General features: G+C 30.1%; 5 protein-coding genes across 6 annotated transcripts; 3 read left to right on the top strand and 2 right to left on the bottom strand.

Annotated features, from left to right (window-relative positions):
• The first annotated feature begins 306 nt into the window (after positions 1-306).
• On the top strand, positions 307-2,097 carry Unc50 (Unc50 RNA binding protein). The gene is made up of 6 exons (XM_070304834.1): positions 307-727; positions 817-968; positions 1,042-1,228; positions 1,325-1,458; positions 1,538-1,639; positions 1,758-2,097. Exons 1-6 carry the CDS (start codon positions 636-638, stop codon positions 1,892-1,894), a joined length of 804 nt encoding a protein of 267 aa, XP_070160935.1. The 5' UTR covers positions 307-635; the 3' UTR covers positions 1,895-2,097.
• Positions 2,098-2,317: 220 nt separating this feature from the next.
• On the top strand, positions 2,318-3,647 carry Chrac-16 (chromatin accessibility complex 16kD protein). The gene is made up of 2 exons (XM_070304822.1): positions 2,318-2,722; positions 2,881-3,647. The coding sequence occupies exons 1-2, from the start codon at positions 2,588-2,590 to the stop codon at positions 3,268-3,270; spliced, it is 525 nt and encodes a 174-aa protein (XP_070160923.1). The 5' UTR covers positions 2,318-2,587; the 3' UTR covers positions 3,271-3,647.
• A 65-nt stretch (positions 3,648-3,712) lies between these two features.
• On the bottom strand, positions 3,713-4,771 carry LOC138938062 (transmembrane protein 199). The gene is made up of 2 exons (XM_070304795.1): positions 4,249-4,771; positions 3,713-4,161 (listed from the first exon to the last, which is right to left on the bottom strand). Exons 1-2 carry the CDS (start codon positions 4,673-4,675, stop codon positions 3,920-3,922), a joined length of 669 nt encoding a protein of 222 aa, XP_070160896.1. The 5' UTR covers positions 4,676-4,771; the 3' UTR covers positions 3,713-3,919.
• Positions 4,712-5,867, bottom strand: Muted (biogenesis of lysosome-related organelles complex 1 subunit 5). Its single transcript, XM_070304807.1, has 4 exons — positions 5,834-5,867; positions 5,635-5,717; positions 5,082-5,270; positions 4,712-4,959 (listed from the first exon to the last, which is right to left on the bottom strand). The coding sequence occupies exons 1-4, from the start codon at positions 5,850-5,852 to the stop codon at positions 4,792-4,794; spliced, it is 459 nt and encodes a 152-aa protein (XP_070160908.1). The 5' UTR covers positions 5,853-5,867; the 3' UTR covers positions 4,712-4,791.
• Positions 5,868-7,073: 1,206 nt separating this feature from the next.
• Positions 7,074-9,003, top strand: LOC138938051 (uncharacterized). 2 transcript variants are annotated; one of them, XM_070304774.1, is made up of 4 exons: positions 7,074-7,197; positions 8,043-8,187; positions 8,386-8,457; positions 8,676-9,003. In XM_070304774.1, the coding sequence occupies exons 1-4, from the start codon at positions 7,145-7,147 to the stop codon at positions 8,802-8,804; spliced, it is 399 nt and encodes a 132-aa protein (XP_070160875.1). In that variant the 5' UTR covers positions 7,074-7,144; the 3' UTR covers positions 8,805-9,003. The 2 variants fall into 2 exon arrangements, with proteins under 2 accessions (XP_070160875.1, XP_070160882.1); XM_070304781.1 differs by having other exon boundaries at positions 7,104-7,183.
• The last annotated feature ends 4,833 nt before the right edge of the window (positions 9,004-13,836 follow it).

Below are 13,836 nucleotides of genomic sequence, written 5' to 3'. Positions count from 1 at the left end.
TGATTAATTCGACTTTTCTGTGCATATTGTGATTACATCATCATTGATGAAAATACATTCAATGATTTAAAGACATGATATTAACATATTAATGCTTTTTCTTGATAAACTTATTTTTTATGATGTATATTATAGAAATGTACAGTGTTTGAAGAATATATAAAATTAAGCAATTTTTAAAATAAAAAGAAAAAAATAATAAAGTTAAATGATAAACAAAAATTGGAAAAATTAATTTTATTTAAACAGTAATAAAAAATTGTATCAAAAAGGATATAGAGCTATTAGTATATCAAATAAATTTAATCGGGATACGGCAATAGAGTATCAATATATCTCCAACATTATCATAAATTTATTTTACATATTTTTACTATGGAAGAACACATATTTCTTATATCAACCATCTGAGTCGATTTGATCTTTTTAATCATGATATTTGCCGCGAGGGCGTTAGTGCACGACGAAATTTTCAAGTTTGTCATAAAACGTTGAACATAACCTAGAATTTAATTCGCGAATGACGGACGTGTTACGAATGCGCTTAATTAATTAGCTGAATGCTACAAAATAATTGTACATATGAAAAGTTAAGAGAATAGTGCTTGGAACCTTTGTGTATAAAAGGATTAAAAATGAAGTATTCTACTTCGCCACCGGCGAGTCGATGTCATTCGCCTGTTCCGACAGAATTCTCATCTTCATTGCCAATGCCAATCGTTTACAGGTACTATGTCGTATCACTTGTTTGCGTATTATTTGTTTATTTTGTTTGAATATTTTTTTATGATAAAAAAAACGATTATCACATTATAGGCATAATTGTATGGGTGCCGCGACAAAATGTTACAAGTATTTGAGAAAACTGCTAAAATTCGAACAAATGGACTTTGAGTTTGCTGTTTGGCAAATGATATTTCTATTTGTAGCACCGCAGAAAGTATATAGAAACTTCCAAAACAGAAAACGTATGTTACCACTTAATAATATGCTGAAAGATATATGATATTGAGTTGTCTAATATACTATATATTTTTGCAGAAACAAAATCACAATTTGCAAGAGATGATCCTGCATTTTTAGTGCTGGTTACATGCTGTCTCTGCGTGTCAACCATTGGTTTTGCTATAGTATTAAGCTTAAGATTCTTCCAATTTGTAAAATTGTTATTTTATATGGTTTTCATCGATTACATAGGCGCAGGATTATTAATAGCGACAATATTTTGGTAAGTATATTAAATATCTTCAGATTTTTTATCAAATTGTACCTTTTCAGATGATATTCTCTTTTATAATAAGTTTTATATTCTCTCTTTGACAAGGTTTGTAACCAATCGGTATCTCAGGATAGACAGAACGCAAGATGTTGAATGGGGCTATACATTTGATATTCATTTAAATGCAGTATTTCCTCCTTTAATTATACTTCATATCTTACAATTATTTCTGTACAATGGTATGAAATCCTACATATATATGTCTTCTCTCTCTTCTGTCATATCAAATATTTAACTAAAAATTTTTCTCTTTTCCAGCTTTGATAAACAATGATACATTCTCTGCACGATTAGTTGGGAACACTTTTTGGTTTATAGCTGCCAGTTATTATATTTACATTACATTTCTTGGTTATGCAAGTAAGTATATATATTAAAAGTGCAAAGTTTTTGCTTTATTTTGTATAATCTAATCTGATACTTGGTCTCTTTTTATTATATATATATATATATATTTATTGTTATTCTCATATTTCAGATACTGAAATACTTCATAAAACGCACTTGATATTATCCACATTACCAATAATATTATTAATATATATTGCTACATTATGCGCAGGTGTCAATGTCAGTTACTTAGTTATGGAATTCTATCGTTATCGTGCTTTATAAATACGTTTTGTCACGTGACTGCAAGAGGACTGTCGAATTTTTATTAAATCCACCTCTTGCATCGACATTAAAATAACCTGTTTACATCCAAATGCGATAAAATTTATATTTTTATTTTGCATTAAAAAGATTTTTAATAATATTTATTTTTTCTTTATGTATTTATATTAGGAAAGTTTGTAAATGCGACGTTTCAAATACAATGTGCGTAACAACAGAATAAAAATGTTTAAATTTATTATGAGAGATGCACCGATATATATATATATATATATAATTTAATAATTTATAAAAATGTAAAATATAAATTAAAACTATAATGTATGTACGAAAATTTAGACGATTGGTTTGTTTCGGAAAATATCTAGAAATTTTAATCTAGTGAATATTAAGCAATAGCCATTTTTGTTACGCAATTCTTATTACCAGAAAAGAAAGAGATTGATTGGTTACTGCGTCGCTCTTTCGATATATCTGCAAGAGCGAAATTTTCACCTCGTAGAGCTTCATTATGATTTCTGGATCTATGCTTCATAACTGACACCAACGCCCTCCAAGATCATACAACGAGCATCAATGAACTAATTGTAAAACTTTAAATTGTGTCTATGATTTATTATTGCCAGCGTTCTTTTTTGCGGCTTCGTGCTTAATTTTATTTGCTTGACTTCTTTTCTATCGAATATATACATAATGAGTACACAAGCTTCCTCTGCAAAAATGAAAGAATTACGTTTACCAATCTCAAGGGTAAAAACAATCATGAAGAGTTCTCCTTATGTTGATACTGTTGGACAGGATGGGTTGTACTTGGTTACAAAAGCTACGGTAAGAACGAAATATATAAACTGGAGATTAATGATATATACATAATCGTATTACAATAAATTCGGTAGGAATTCGACGGTAGAGCGTATTATAATTTACTAATTAGATCTCTATATTTTATTAGTATCTCAATATATTGCCTTGGTACAATTTTACAGGAACTCTTCATACATTATCTAACAGAGGAGGCGCATATGCAGAGTAACAAAGGATCTTCTTTGGATTATAAACACTTGGCAGAAGTGGTACAGACAAACGACACACTGGAATTTCTCAGAGAGATAATGCCCAGAAAGATTACGGTCAGACAATTTAAGGAAATGATGGCAGCCAAGAATGCATCTCACAGTAGTTCCTCTGAAAGTAGCTCGGACTCAGACAGCGATAGTGATACGGATACAGATTCCTGCTCGGACAGTGACGAAACGAAAGCAGAAAATGGGAACACATCAGGCAGTGAGCAAGAAAGTGAAACTAAAGAGAACGGTGCCTGTCATTCGGATAGTGAAAGCAGTGTAAAAAGTGATAGCGAGGACAACAAGAGATGAGTATCATTGATCTCTTTATGTTCAATAGATAAACGCTTTGATTTAACAAATTTATAGATTGTTTTTTATAAAATTATCTGTATAGATCTATTAATATAAAGATCTACTAATATCAAGAATTATTATGTATTTATATAAGTAAAAATGCAAAGCAAATGAAATAACAAAAGCCCAAAATGACCCAAAAGGCTATGAAAGATTGTCTTAAAAGAGAAAAGATATCATTTTTATATGTCTGCACCTGATGATATAAATGCTTTCATTTATATTTTTGTATATATCATATAACATTCATTAATATCACATAAACACATTCATTATGTTTATTCATTCATGCAATTAATGTTTCTTATATCAAAAATCATATTTATTCATAATTGTGCACATTAATATATGTATAAAATTGGAGATTTTTATATATGATAAAAATAAATTGCAGATATCCTTACACACGTATCTTGTTTTATTTGGAGTCTTTAATAATTTTTGTATTTTATATAATAATTGATGTAGAAGTAGCATGTTTTTAAAATTTTCACAATATAAAGTTGATAAAGCTAATTTTATATGTTAGCTTTTGTGTGTAATTATTAAATCATAATATTATAATACATATGTTCAAAATAATCAAATAGATGCAGTTTGAATGTTAGTCTTGATGCGACTTTATCAATCTAGGTGTATCAAAATCGTTTTCGCTTAATTTCAAAGCTAAAAAATAAATCTCGGCTAATGCCACGATCAACGCACAAATTATACCTAAGAGTAATCTAAATCCGAAGTCTAGGTTTCCAACTATAAGCTCTACCCCAATGAATCCAAAAGCAAAGCCAGCTATCACAGAAAATATAAATTGTGCAACGGCGATCAATTGTTTATTTATCTGCTTCACTGCAAAATATTAGAAAGAGACATATAAATTCTTTTACCAACACAGACGAATGATTAAAAACATTATAACAATAATATTTTGTTTACTTTGATATGCAATGCTATCTTCTGGTAGGAATTTCCTCACGGAATCGATGCTCTTCGTCATTTTTTGATATTCCCTAGTGTTTTGTTGCGCCTTTAATTTTTGTATTCTAGCCTCCAACTCTGGATTTCTTGGCGTCTCCTTTGGCGTTGGCAATATCACATCAGAATTATCGAAAAGTTCATGCAAGTAAATCATTTTTGTCGCAGTTTCTCTATATTTCTTTAAATATTTATTCAACCAGCTAAAATCTTCAATTTTTAACATAGCATTTGCAATTTTTTCTTTCTTAGGTTTCTTAGATTTGCATAAAAATGTGATACCATTTGGAGCATCATTTATGTCTTTCACATTATTCAAGATAAAATCTATCAATCTTATAGACGGTTTTATTGTTATAGTAGGATCTGTAATCGATTCTAATGGCATAGTTATATAAATTTTATGTAAACTATTTTTTCTTAATAACTGGCATAGATTAGGTCTTTATTAAATACTAAAGTGCACTAAGAAGCAATATATAGATTAAAAATTAATGCGTTATCTTATGGCGTAATATGTAACTTTTTTTCCAAATCAACATAGAATTCCTGTATCTCGCTTTCTTTTTCTTGGAAAGTTTGATCTACTCTTTGACATTTATCACTCATATCATTTATAAATTTTTCCCATTCATTTCTTCTGGCTAATCTGTTTTCATTCAAAACACTGTCCTGTAACATCAAAATATCCATATAAATTCAATTTTGCCTTACAATATCTCGAAAATATCAATTTAGATTGTAAGCTATTACAATCTAAATTGATATATACAAAATCTACTCAATACACATACACTATCAAAATTTTCTTCTCTTTGTAAAACACGGCTACACATACTCAGTGCAACATCCACGTTCGCTTTAAGACTAGGTAAATGACAATCTCCAAGTTGTTCAGTGCGATCTAACTGACTTTCTTTCAATTCTGTTGAATATTCAAGAATTTTAAAAAGACGCTCCACTTCTCTATCAGCCCTTTTTTCCTGAAATAAATGTAACTATTTAGATCTAGCGGTTTTAAAAACCTATTATCCGCATTATGTAACATCTTTAAATTAAATGTGAACTTGAATTAAATTGTGAATGTATAAAAATTTACATAATACATATAAAATCATCAATCTCTATCTATTCTCGTAATGTATAGAAAAAATTATATAAAAATTAATAATTAAAAAATGAAATGTGTATATATTAAATGTCAAATTTTAATCATAGGTTATATTCACGTATCCATATCCATATCTTAATCAAATATTAAATTAAATCCGGTTTAGAATCCCATTAACATCATTGTAACGATCAAGATAATATTGTTATGTATTGGGACTCGCAATCGGTGTTTACCTGAAACTCTCGCAAGAAGAATGTGATTTCTCCTTGGACAAACGGACGATGGTCGAATAACCGGCTCCAGATTTCGCCCGTGTCTACGAAAATGTGATCGCGTATATAATGATTATGATAATGTTTAAACGGTAAAAATATTCGTTTTTGTATTTATAGGGATACGTATGTATTTATGATCATACAGTGACTGCCGCACCTTTGGTTATAGACGCCATGTCTGTGTCAGGCGTGGAGTGGAAACAGAACAGACGGTGCATCGTTAGACACATGACACACGACACACCTTCGTCGTCACATGACTGGGTTGTGCCACTGCATCGATTGCATCGTCGTTGTACTTTGTACTGGGTATCACGGAATTGGCGAAAAATATTTGATAACATCGAGAAAATGCATTATAATTATATTTTTGGATAAAAATATTCTGCGACAGTCTCATCGCTCGAAATCGAAAAAATCTCATTAATAAAAACTCACCCTACTTCTCGAATAAAAAATGTAAAACTTTTATGTTAATTCTTAATAAAACTTATATTAATTCGAATATATAATTGCGGACTCTCTCTCCTCGACATCACTGATGAGGGGGAAAAAAAAAAAAAAAAAAAAGTGAATTTCCTGAAGTTACAGAGAATTCTGAGCTCAAGTTACAAATACTTTTCATCAACATTGATGTTGGTTGTTTCATACGAGATTCGTAGCAAACTTGATTAGCGTGCATATATTCAAGACTTTTAGATAAAACACAAGTTCATTAAAAATATACGCGTATAATGTAATATTGGATATTCTGAATCTATTTTTTATCTAACTAAAATTTTTATTTTATATATATTTATTAGAAAAGGTTTATATTATAGATAGATAGATTTCTTTTCGATCATCATTTCTTGTAAATGAGTAAATTATTCTTTCTTCTCGAATAAATTATTTCTTAAATGTAACAAAACGATTCCGTTTATTGTTTATAATTTTCACAAAATTATAATTAAACTCTGATGAAAAAGATTTTTCGGGAATTAAATTTTGATGGTATATATAAATGGAATTTTAAAAAGGTGAATATAAAGGAGTCGAGTACGCAGGATCGATAAAATGTCAAAACAATGCGTCCACGTGTGCTCCGTTTAATGGCGTTCACGTTCATGGAAATTTTGCATATATTTTTTGCCAAAGCGACGATATCGTTACGTAGATGATACGTACATACATATCAGTTAACGCATACACGCGTTCGACATATTCTTGAGTTACATTCGCGCGATACTGATTATCGTTGTGAGAATGCAATGTTGAATATTGATGTAAAATTCGAATCTGTTGCGAAGAGGATACCGCGATTAACAATGGTATCACGTGATTACGCGTGCATTCCGTTGCGTGCATTTAGGGGAGGGTAGGGGTGATTACGCGGGTCTATATATATATACACCCATGCTATGTTCCGTTCGATCGTCCGTGATAATCGCGGTTTATTCGTGACGTGACGAGATCTAATTGAGGTGCAATGAAAAGAGCGGTGTATTTTGTCTTCGTAATTGCAATTGTGCGTTTGGCAATGTAAGATCGTAATCTTAAAAAAATTTCAGTATTTTTAATGAATTAAAATAAAATAAAATAATAATGTCAATTTTTTTATAAGATTATCGATTTAATGTAAATTATACAGGGTGTCTTCAATTTAAATAGCAAAACTTCAGGAGCGTGTAGGGGAAAAGCTAAGAGAGAAAGTCCTTTAAAGGCTTGCTCGTTTTTTGCTCCATTTTGGAGAAAATTACAAAAAAAGAAACAAAACAAGTTTTCGTTTTTTTTTTACTTATTTATTTACATTTTATTTATGTTATCATCTATTTAATGCAGATATTGTTCAAAATGTTGCCCTCTTGCAGCAATGCAAGCGTTACATCTAGCACTGACCTCATTAATTGCAGTTAGACATTGTTCTAGTGATATTTGGTGCACTGCATCTATGATTCGGTCTATTAATTGCTCTCTTGAATTGATTGGCACCGTAAAGGATAACATCAAGTGTTTACATATGTAAGGAACCTTGAAGCGGAAAATTTATTCGGTGCCAAATCGACTCAAGAGAGCAATTGACAATGAGAGATTGAATTTTTACGATTTTCTCTAAAATGGAGCAAAAACGAGGAAACCTCTGAAGAACTTCTTGTTTTAGTTTTTCGGTCCCCCACACGCTCTTGAAGTTTTGTCATTTAAATTGGGGACACTCTGTATACTTTCTTTTTCTTGAAAATTATTAATAGTAAATTAAGTTTTTTTTTTTTTTTTGCTAATCCGATAAAATCTTTTTAAAAGCATAGAATAGATTTTATTTATTCTTCATCTTGCAATTATTAATTTAATTGCAATTTTATGTTTGTTAAAAAATTCTATTATTCAAGGCAAGAGGAAGTTATGAAGGGCGTTTGTAATTGTGCGGTATCCACTGTTCCGGCAACGGAACCGATAATACAACACACGCTTCCGTGCAACGTGAGCTGTGATCAAGAAGGTCTCGAGAAGTGTCAACGATTATGTATCGCCTTGGTGAATATATTCCTATATTATTTTCATACTATTTTTTATACATTTATCATTCGTTAACTATATTTTTTATTTTCTACTGGAGGGAATATATGTACGTATAAATGGTTTGAAATAATAATTGCGATATTTCATTATCAAGAAAATTGGAAGTCAATCAATGGAAAAGATAATATAGAAATAATAAATTTCTGTGCTCAGGCTGAAACCGTTCGAGATACAGTACCAATGCTGATTTGCGAGAAACTGAACACGCATGTCAACAATCTAATAGTGAGCAATATATCTAATTTTTTTTTCATTTTTAAAATACGTACATAAGACTGTTTTCATTTAAAAAGCTTGAGTAGAAAAATATGTATGTATGTATCCGCTAGGCTTCTCTTCTAATTAATGTTTACCTTTATAGAAAAAGTTTTGGGTTTTTAAAAAGTATTGTTTCTGATAATAAAAATGTGACAAATTATTATTTTCTGTCTTTTTTTTTGTAGGTAGCTTTATACATGAAATCATGTGATTTGTCTTTTTGGGCATTCACTGGTTTGGAAAGCGCAGAGCCTATCTGTTGCCACGAATGGAAAGCAGTTACTTGTGATGAGATGATGACAATAGAAAATTAACGCGCTGAGAATCCAAAGCTAGAACTTATTATTTCTTGCTTATTTACATCACTAACGAATATTTTACGTAGTGCGAATACATCATAATTTTTAATATAAAATATTTGTAATTAGTAATTCCGTTTTGCAAATTTATATAAATTAACTAAATAAGAGAGCAATTTTATATATATACAAATAATAAAATATACAAGCAAGAAGCAGATCTGTTGAACTTATTCAAAGAATGAATTCAAAGAATATCATTTTGAGAGCGTTATTTGATATACATTTGTAATCTTTGTTGTCTTTAACAAAGCTCGGATGCCAAGACTGAGACTGCCAAGAAATCTATCTACTGAAGTCTCTATACAGATAGTAAACTTTTAGCTTAAAATAGAATAATATTGTTTCTACGTCTCCAAAATGTCTGATTCTTCTCGGAACAAAAGATCTGCCTAATGAAAAAATTATTTATATCCTGCCTCACATCTTTTTCTTGTAAAAAAATTGGATAAATTAATTTTTAAATAATATATGTTAAAAAAATCAAAATAAAATGTAAAAAAAGAATGAAAAAAAAAGCGCATTTATTTTACAAATAATATCTATTTTGACGAGAGAGAAAATGTCGATCACCGAATATAATATTTATTTCTCCACTCATACGGATATTCTATAATATTTATGACTTTAATGATAATTTCTTCGACAAACTTAGAATAAAAAATTTGTTCTTAGCAAAAAATTGTCGAGGGGTACTGTAATAGTTTTCGATATAAATTTAAAAATTATCAAGGATTTTAACTTATAAAATATAAGGATATAAACTTTTTTATAAATTTTTTAAAAGTTACACAGATTTGCGAAAATTTATTTCTATTTATTCATATTTAAACTTTCAAACTATTATAAAGAACTTGGTTCTTATGATAAAGTATATTCTTTCTCTATAATCTTCATTTAATCCCTTTTCAGTTTATCTTTCAAAATGTTAATTCAATTCTATTCTTAATCTTATCCGCAACTTAAAAGTGATAATCTTTTATCCGCACCTAAAATAAATGTTGTAATAAAGATGTATAAAAGATATTTTAATTCTTTTAGAAAGATATGTTTAATTGTCTGATTGTTTTATTACTTGAAAATGTAATATATACAAAAAATGTTCTTGACATTATTAGAAGCATGTTTTCGATAATACGAAATGTTTGTTTGATGAAAACGCAACGATCTGTTTTCCGCATTTTCTACGATATATTACGAGGCCAAGCGCCGATTATCGGTAGAGATTTAATACGGCACTTGTGCTCTCTCGTGTAAAAGTCAAAGCTCGAAGGAGAGGATGCTTGAAAGCATTAAACGGTATTCGTTTTCAACCGAATCTCCTTTCGCAAAGTACAACTATTATGACTATACAAGGTGCATTGTCAGATACAGAAGTCATGCATGCACATCCTTCGATGTGTATAATCGGTGTTTCATAGGAATTTCAACAAAAATTTAATTATAAAATAATCGAATATTAAGAAAAGATCCGATCTTTTTCTCTTCATTAAATTCCAGAAGAATATAACCAGAGTATAATAAAATCTTATCTTTGATCCATTTCATCTTGTTTTAACGGAGATTTAACTTCAAACTTGTCAAGCAAACGCGAAAATATTGAGAGAAGTTATAATAAGAACTATTGTTCTTGATGAGAGTTTTGTTAAGATAGAATCGATCCGAGCTCGATTCCGACACTATTTCTCACGTTTCATGATCTACCTATCCTGTATACGTCAGATACGTAGATGCTGCCGTGTCCTGAGTCCATTTCATCCACCGACTCGAGATGCCCTCTATTTCGATGATAGCGTTCTCAGAGAGTCTTGTCCCAGAAGCCACCCCAGTATTGAATGGACGGTTTGTTATCGCTTTCCCTCTCTCCGATTTCCTGTAGACGAGTCCTCCTCCAAATTCCGACGCACTCGGTAGGTATATAGAACTCGCCAGTTGCACAAGCCATTGTGTAACCGAGGTTTTGTCGTCCTTTCTTCGATCGATTTTAATGACTACGCCAGTTTTAAAAATGAGTTTTGATCGCGCAATTCCTGGATCGAGAGAGATACCCCCCCCCCCCCCCCCGAGCTTGTTCCCGGATCGATTATGGAGTATCATAAAAAAATTCACTTTTCTTACAAAGTATTATATCCTTCATCTTCTGACTACAATTATTTTTTCTTTTCGTTTAAATTTTCAAAAATTCTTAAAATAAATAAAAAAAAAAGAATATTAAAATTTTGAAATTATCAATAAATGATCACTTATTTTCTGACTGCTATTTTCCACGGTTGGGAATGTTACTCTAACGCGTTACCGTTACTTGAAAAATAACGATTCGTTACTTTTTCGTTATGTTCTTGTTTTTTGTAATGCTAAAATAAGCTATTAGATTATAAACTTATTTAATAATCAATATTAAACGTAATAATCTATGTTACAATTAAAAATTCTAAATTAGTCTCTATGTAGCACACAAGCGTTTTTTATATTAAACTTATTTAATGATTCTAATTTTTTATGTTAATATCTTTACTCTTTAATACACTTATCTTTATAGGAATTTAAATTGTAATTTACAAATTTCAATTTTGTCGAAAATTTTTGTCAAACATTCTTTTTAAATATTGATAAGAGAAATATTAATATTGTTAAGAGTATATTCCAATATTCACTATCAGTATTGTAAAATCTATAATTTATACGTTACTACAGATTTTCAGTATTGGCAGTGACTATCAGAATGCAGCCTATGATAGAAGGCTAGAAAATATTTTTTCAAAAAATACATCTATTGAATAGATATAAGATAATAAAGAACCAAAAAGTAACGATAAAAGTAACGGCTAATTCGTTACCGTTACCGTTACAAACAGAAAAAAATAACGATCGTTACCGAAAAAAAGGTAACTGTAACGATAACGACGTTGCAAGTAACGCGTTACTTCCCAACCCTGCTATTTTCATGCTTTTACTTAATCGTGGGTATTTTTTTTCTGTTTCGAATCTTCAGTATGATTCGAAATTGTCTATAATTTTGTTCGAAACTCTTTATATAACGTAATTCAGAATTCATTCAGTAATATCTCTCTTTACGTTCGCCCACATGCCGGTCTGTCGTACTAACATAATTAAATGAAACGGAAATTGAGGTGACTAATTGTAGGTTTCCGGTTCAGTTCCTTCACTATGAGGTATTATGTGAACACGTGTACGCACGTACACGTGTTGCCAATCGAATCTAGTTGTCGATTAAATCGATTCTTGCTCCCTTTCCATGTGCCTTCCGTCATATTTCACGTATCAAAGCTTGCAAAGAGAATCGATGTCTTCGTCATTAATATTCCTCCTGCAATACATGAGTATTAATCATTGGCGAACATCGACATCGTCATATGAACTGTCTGTATCTGATCGTGTGAATATGAAATAATCGAGTTGTCTCGGTGAAACCGATAATTTTTCGATAATTAACTAATAAATCATTTCGCTACATACATAATTTTCCAAATCTATTTTGTAATATTTAAAGATATTTAAAATATTAGTCTTTTATAAATAAAATAAATGACATTTGTGTATAAATTTTATCAATATTTGCAATTATTATTTCCACCCGAAACTTAATTATATCATTGTCACAAAACACATTACACGTCGAGCCATTAATTCAAAGTCACCAGCAGGGCTGGGCATAATGGATGCTTTCGAATGGAAAAAGTGATCAAAATAAAGTGAGGGTGGATTAAGATGAAACAAGAGAGGTTCGAAAGAGGGATTAAAATCTCACTTATAAAAAGATCTTTCCGTAGAGAGAGAGAGAGAGAGAGAGAGAGAGAGAGAGAGAGAGAGAGAGAGAGAGAGAGAGAGAAATTTGTAATTAGTTAAATTTGTTTAATAAATTATCAGCAAATCATAATCATTGTATTAAATTTTTATAAATCCAATCATCAAATTGCTTACAAATGATTTGATTGATTTGTTAATGAATATTACATTATTGCACGATATCAAATATCATTTTTATATATAAATAATTCAAAACAAACGAGAATCAAGATAATTTGTGTCGAAGAAAAAGTTTGCAATATGATTTTTACTAGTCGAAGCTTATTATATCTACAAAAATTGTTCGGCGAACGTAAACCCCATGCTCATTACTTTTGCAAGAGGAATAAAATATGCACGATGAATAATGCACGTACGGTGTGTCACATTGTTAGAAATATTTCTTGTGACTAGATATCCGTTGCATTTCATATTTTTCTTATAAACGGATGTTTATTACATAGAAAATAGCAATTGTATGCGCGCAATATGACAAAGGAAAAAGAAGTCGAGGGTTTTTTTTTCATATAACTTTATAATGAAAGTATTAAAATATCTTTTAAACTTTTTTACGGCAGACTTTCAGATTCTCGTGCTTGCTCGGATTTACTTTTCGACTCGCTTATACAATATATATTATACAAGCGTATAATTAGATTATTAGTTTTAATCTAAGGCCTTCGCGAAACTTTAGCTTACCGTCGATGTAATTTTGGTTTATTTGAACACATAGGTGTATGCTTTAAGCGCATATGCATCTTCTGCTGAAGGCTAAGGGTATGTTTATGCACGTGTGTTTACCTATTAGCGACACGTCGGAGTCGACGATACGCCCAACAAGCTTTGTTTTTGATTATTCTCCCCTTGCAATTCGCATCTTTGCATATCCGTCTCCTCTCGCTTAAATGTTTTCCCAGTTTGTGTTTGTTATTTTGTATTATTTTCGTGTATATTCTAAATAAAAATATTTAATAATGCACAATTTAATTATCTTAATTTAAGTAACATAGGATTGATGATAAGAAAAATAGAATAATGATTCGAAAATGCAAAATCATACTTTTTCGAAGTATAATCAAAATCATTCTAGTAAGATAATTTTTGTTATTATATATAATAGTTAATACAATGAAATATTTTACGCCTAATAAATAAATAGAAAATGTTTCGCGAATACACG

The sequence above is a fragment of the Polyergus mexicanus genome, unplaced genomic scaffold (genome assembly GCF_030449975.1).
Source record: "Polyergus mexicanus isolate NDT 795.1 unplaced genomic scaffold, iyPolMexi1.0 SCAF_1, whole genome shotgun sequence".
In the NCBI taxonomy this organism is placed as follows: domain Eukaryota; kingdom Metazoa; phylum Arthropoda; class Insecta; order Hymenoptera; family Formicidae; genus Polyergus; species Polyergus mexicanus.
The sequence above is the reverse complement of the archived record's forward strand: the minus strand, read 5'-3'. Positions and strand labels throughout refer to the sequence as shown.

Bases quoted from the DNA above. Each gene is read 5' to 3' on its own strand.
- LOC138938062 (XM_070304795.1), bottom strand. From the start codon at position 4,675: ATGCCATTAGAATCGATTACAGATCCTACTATAACAATAAAACCGTCT. The intron at 4,162-4,248 runs GTAAACAAAATA...AATATTTTGCAG, and splicing joins AGATAGCATTGCATATCAAA to TGAAGCAGATAAATAAACAA.
- Chrac-16 (XM_070304822.1), top strand. From the start codon at position 2,588: ATGAGTACACAAGCTTCCTCTGCAAAAATGAAAGAATTACGTTTACCA. The intron at 2,723-2,880 runs GTAAGAACGAAA...ACAATTTTACAG, and splicing joins ACTTGGTTACAAAAGCTACG to GAACTCTTCATACATTATCT.
- Muted (XM_070304807.1), bottom strand. The intron at 5,271-5,634 runs GTAAACACCGAT...CATTTATTTCAG, and splicing joins TCTTCTTGCGAGAGTTTCAG to GAAAAAAGGGCTGATAGAGA. The intron at 4,960-5,081 runs GTATGTGTATTG...TTGATGTTACAG, and splicing joins GAGAAGAAAATTTTGATAGT to GACAGTGTTTTGAATGAAAA.
- LOC138938051 (XM_070304774.1), top strand. From the start codon at position 7,145: ATGAAAAGAGCGGTGTATTTTGTCTTCGTAATTGCAATTGTGCGTTTG. The intron at 8,188-8,385 runs GTGAATATATTC...TTCTGTGCTCAG, and splicing joins AACGATTATGTATCGCCTTG to GCTGAAACCGTTCGAGATAC. The intron at 8,458-8,675 runs GTGAGCAATATA...TTTTTTTTGTAG, and splicing joins CGCATGTCAACAATCTAATA to GTAGCTTTATACATGAAATC.
- Unc50 (XM_070304834.1), top strand. From the start codon at position 636: ATGAAGTATTCTACTTCGCCACCGGCGAGTCGATGTCATTCGCCTGTT. The intron at 1,229-1,324 runs GTAAGTATATTA...CTCTTTGACAAG, and splicing joins TTAATAGCGACAATATTTTG to GTTTGTAACCAATCGGTATC. The intron at 1,640-1,757 runs GTAAGTATATAT...CTCATATTTCAG, and splicing joins TACATTTCTTGGTTATGCAA to ATACTGAAATACTTCATAAA.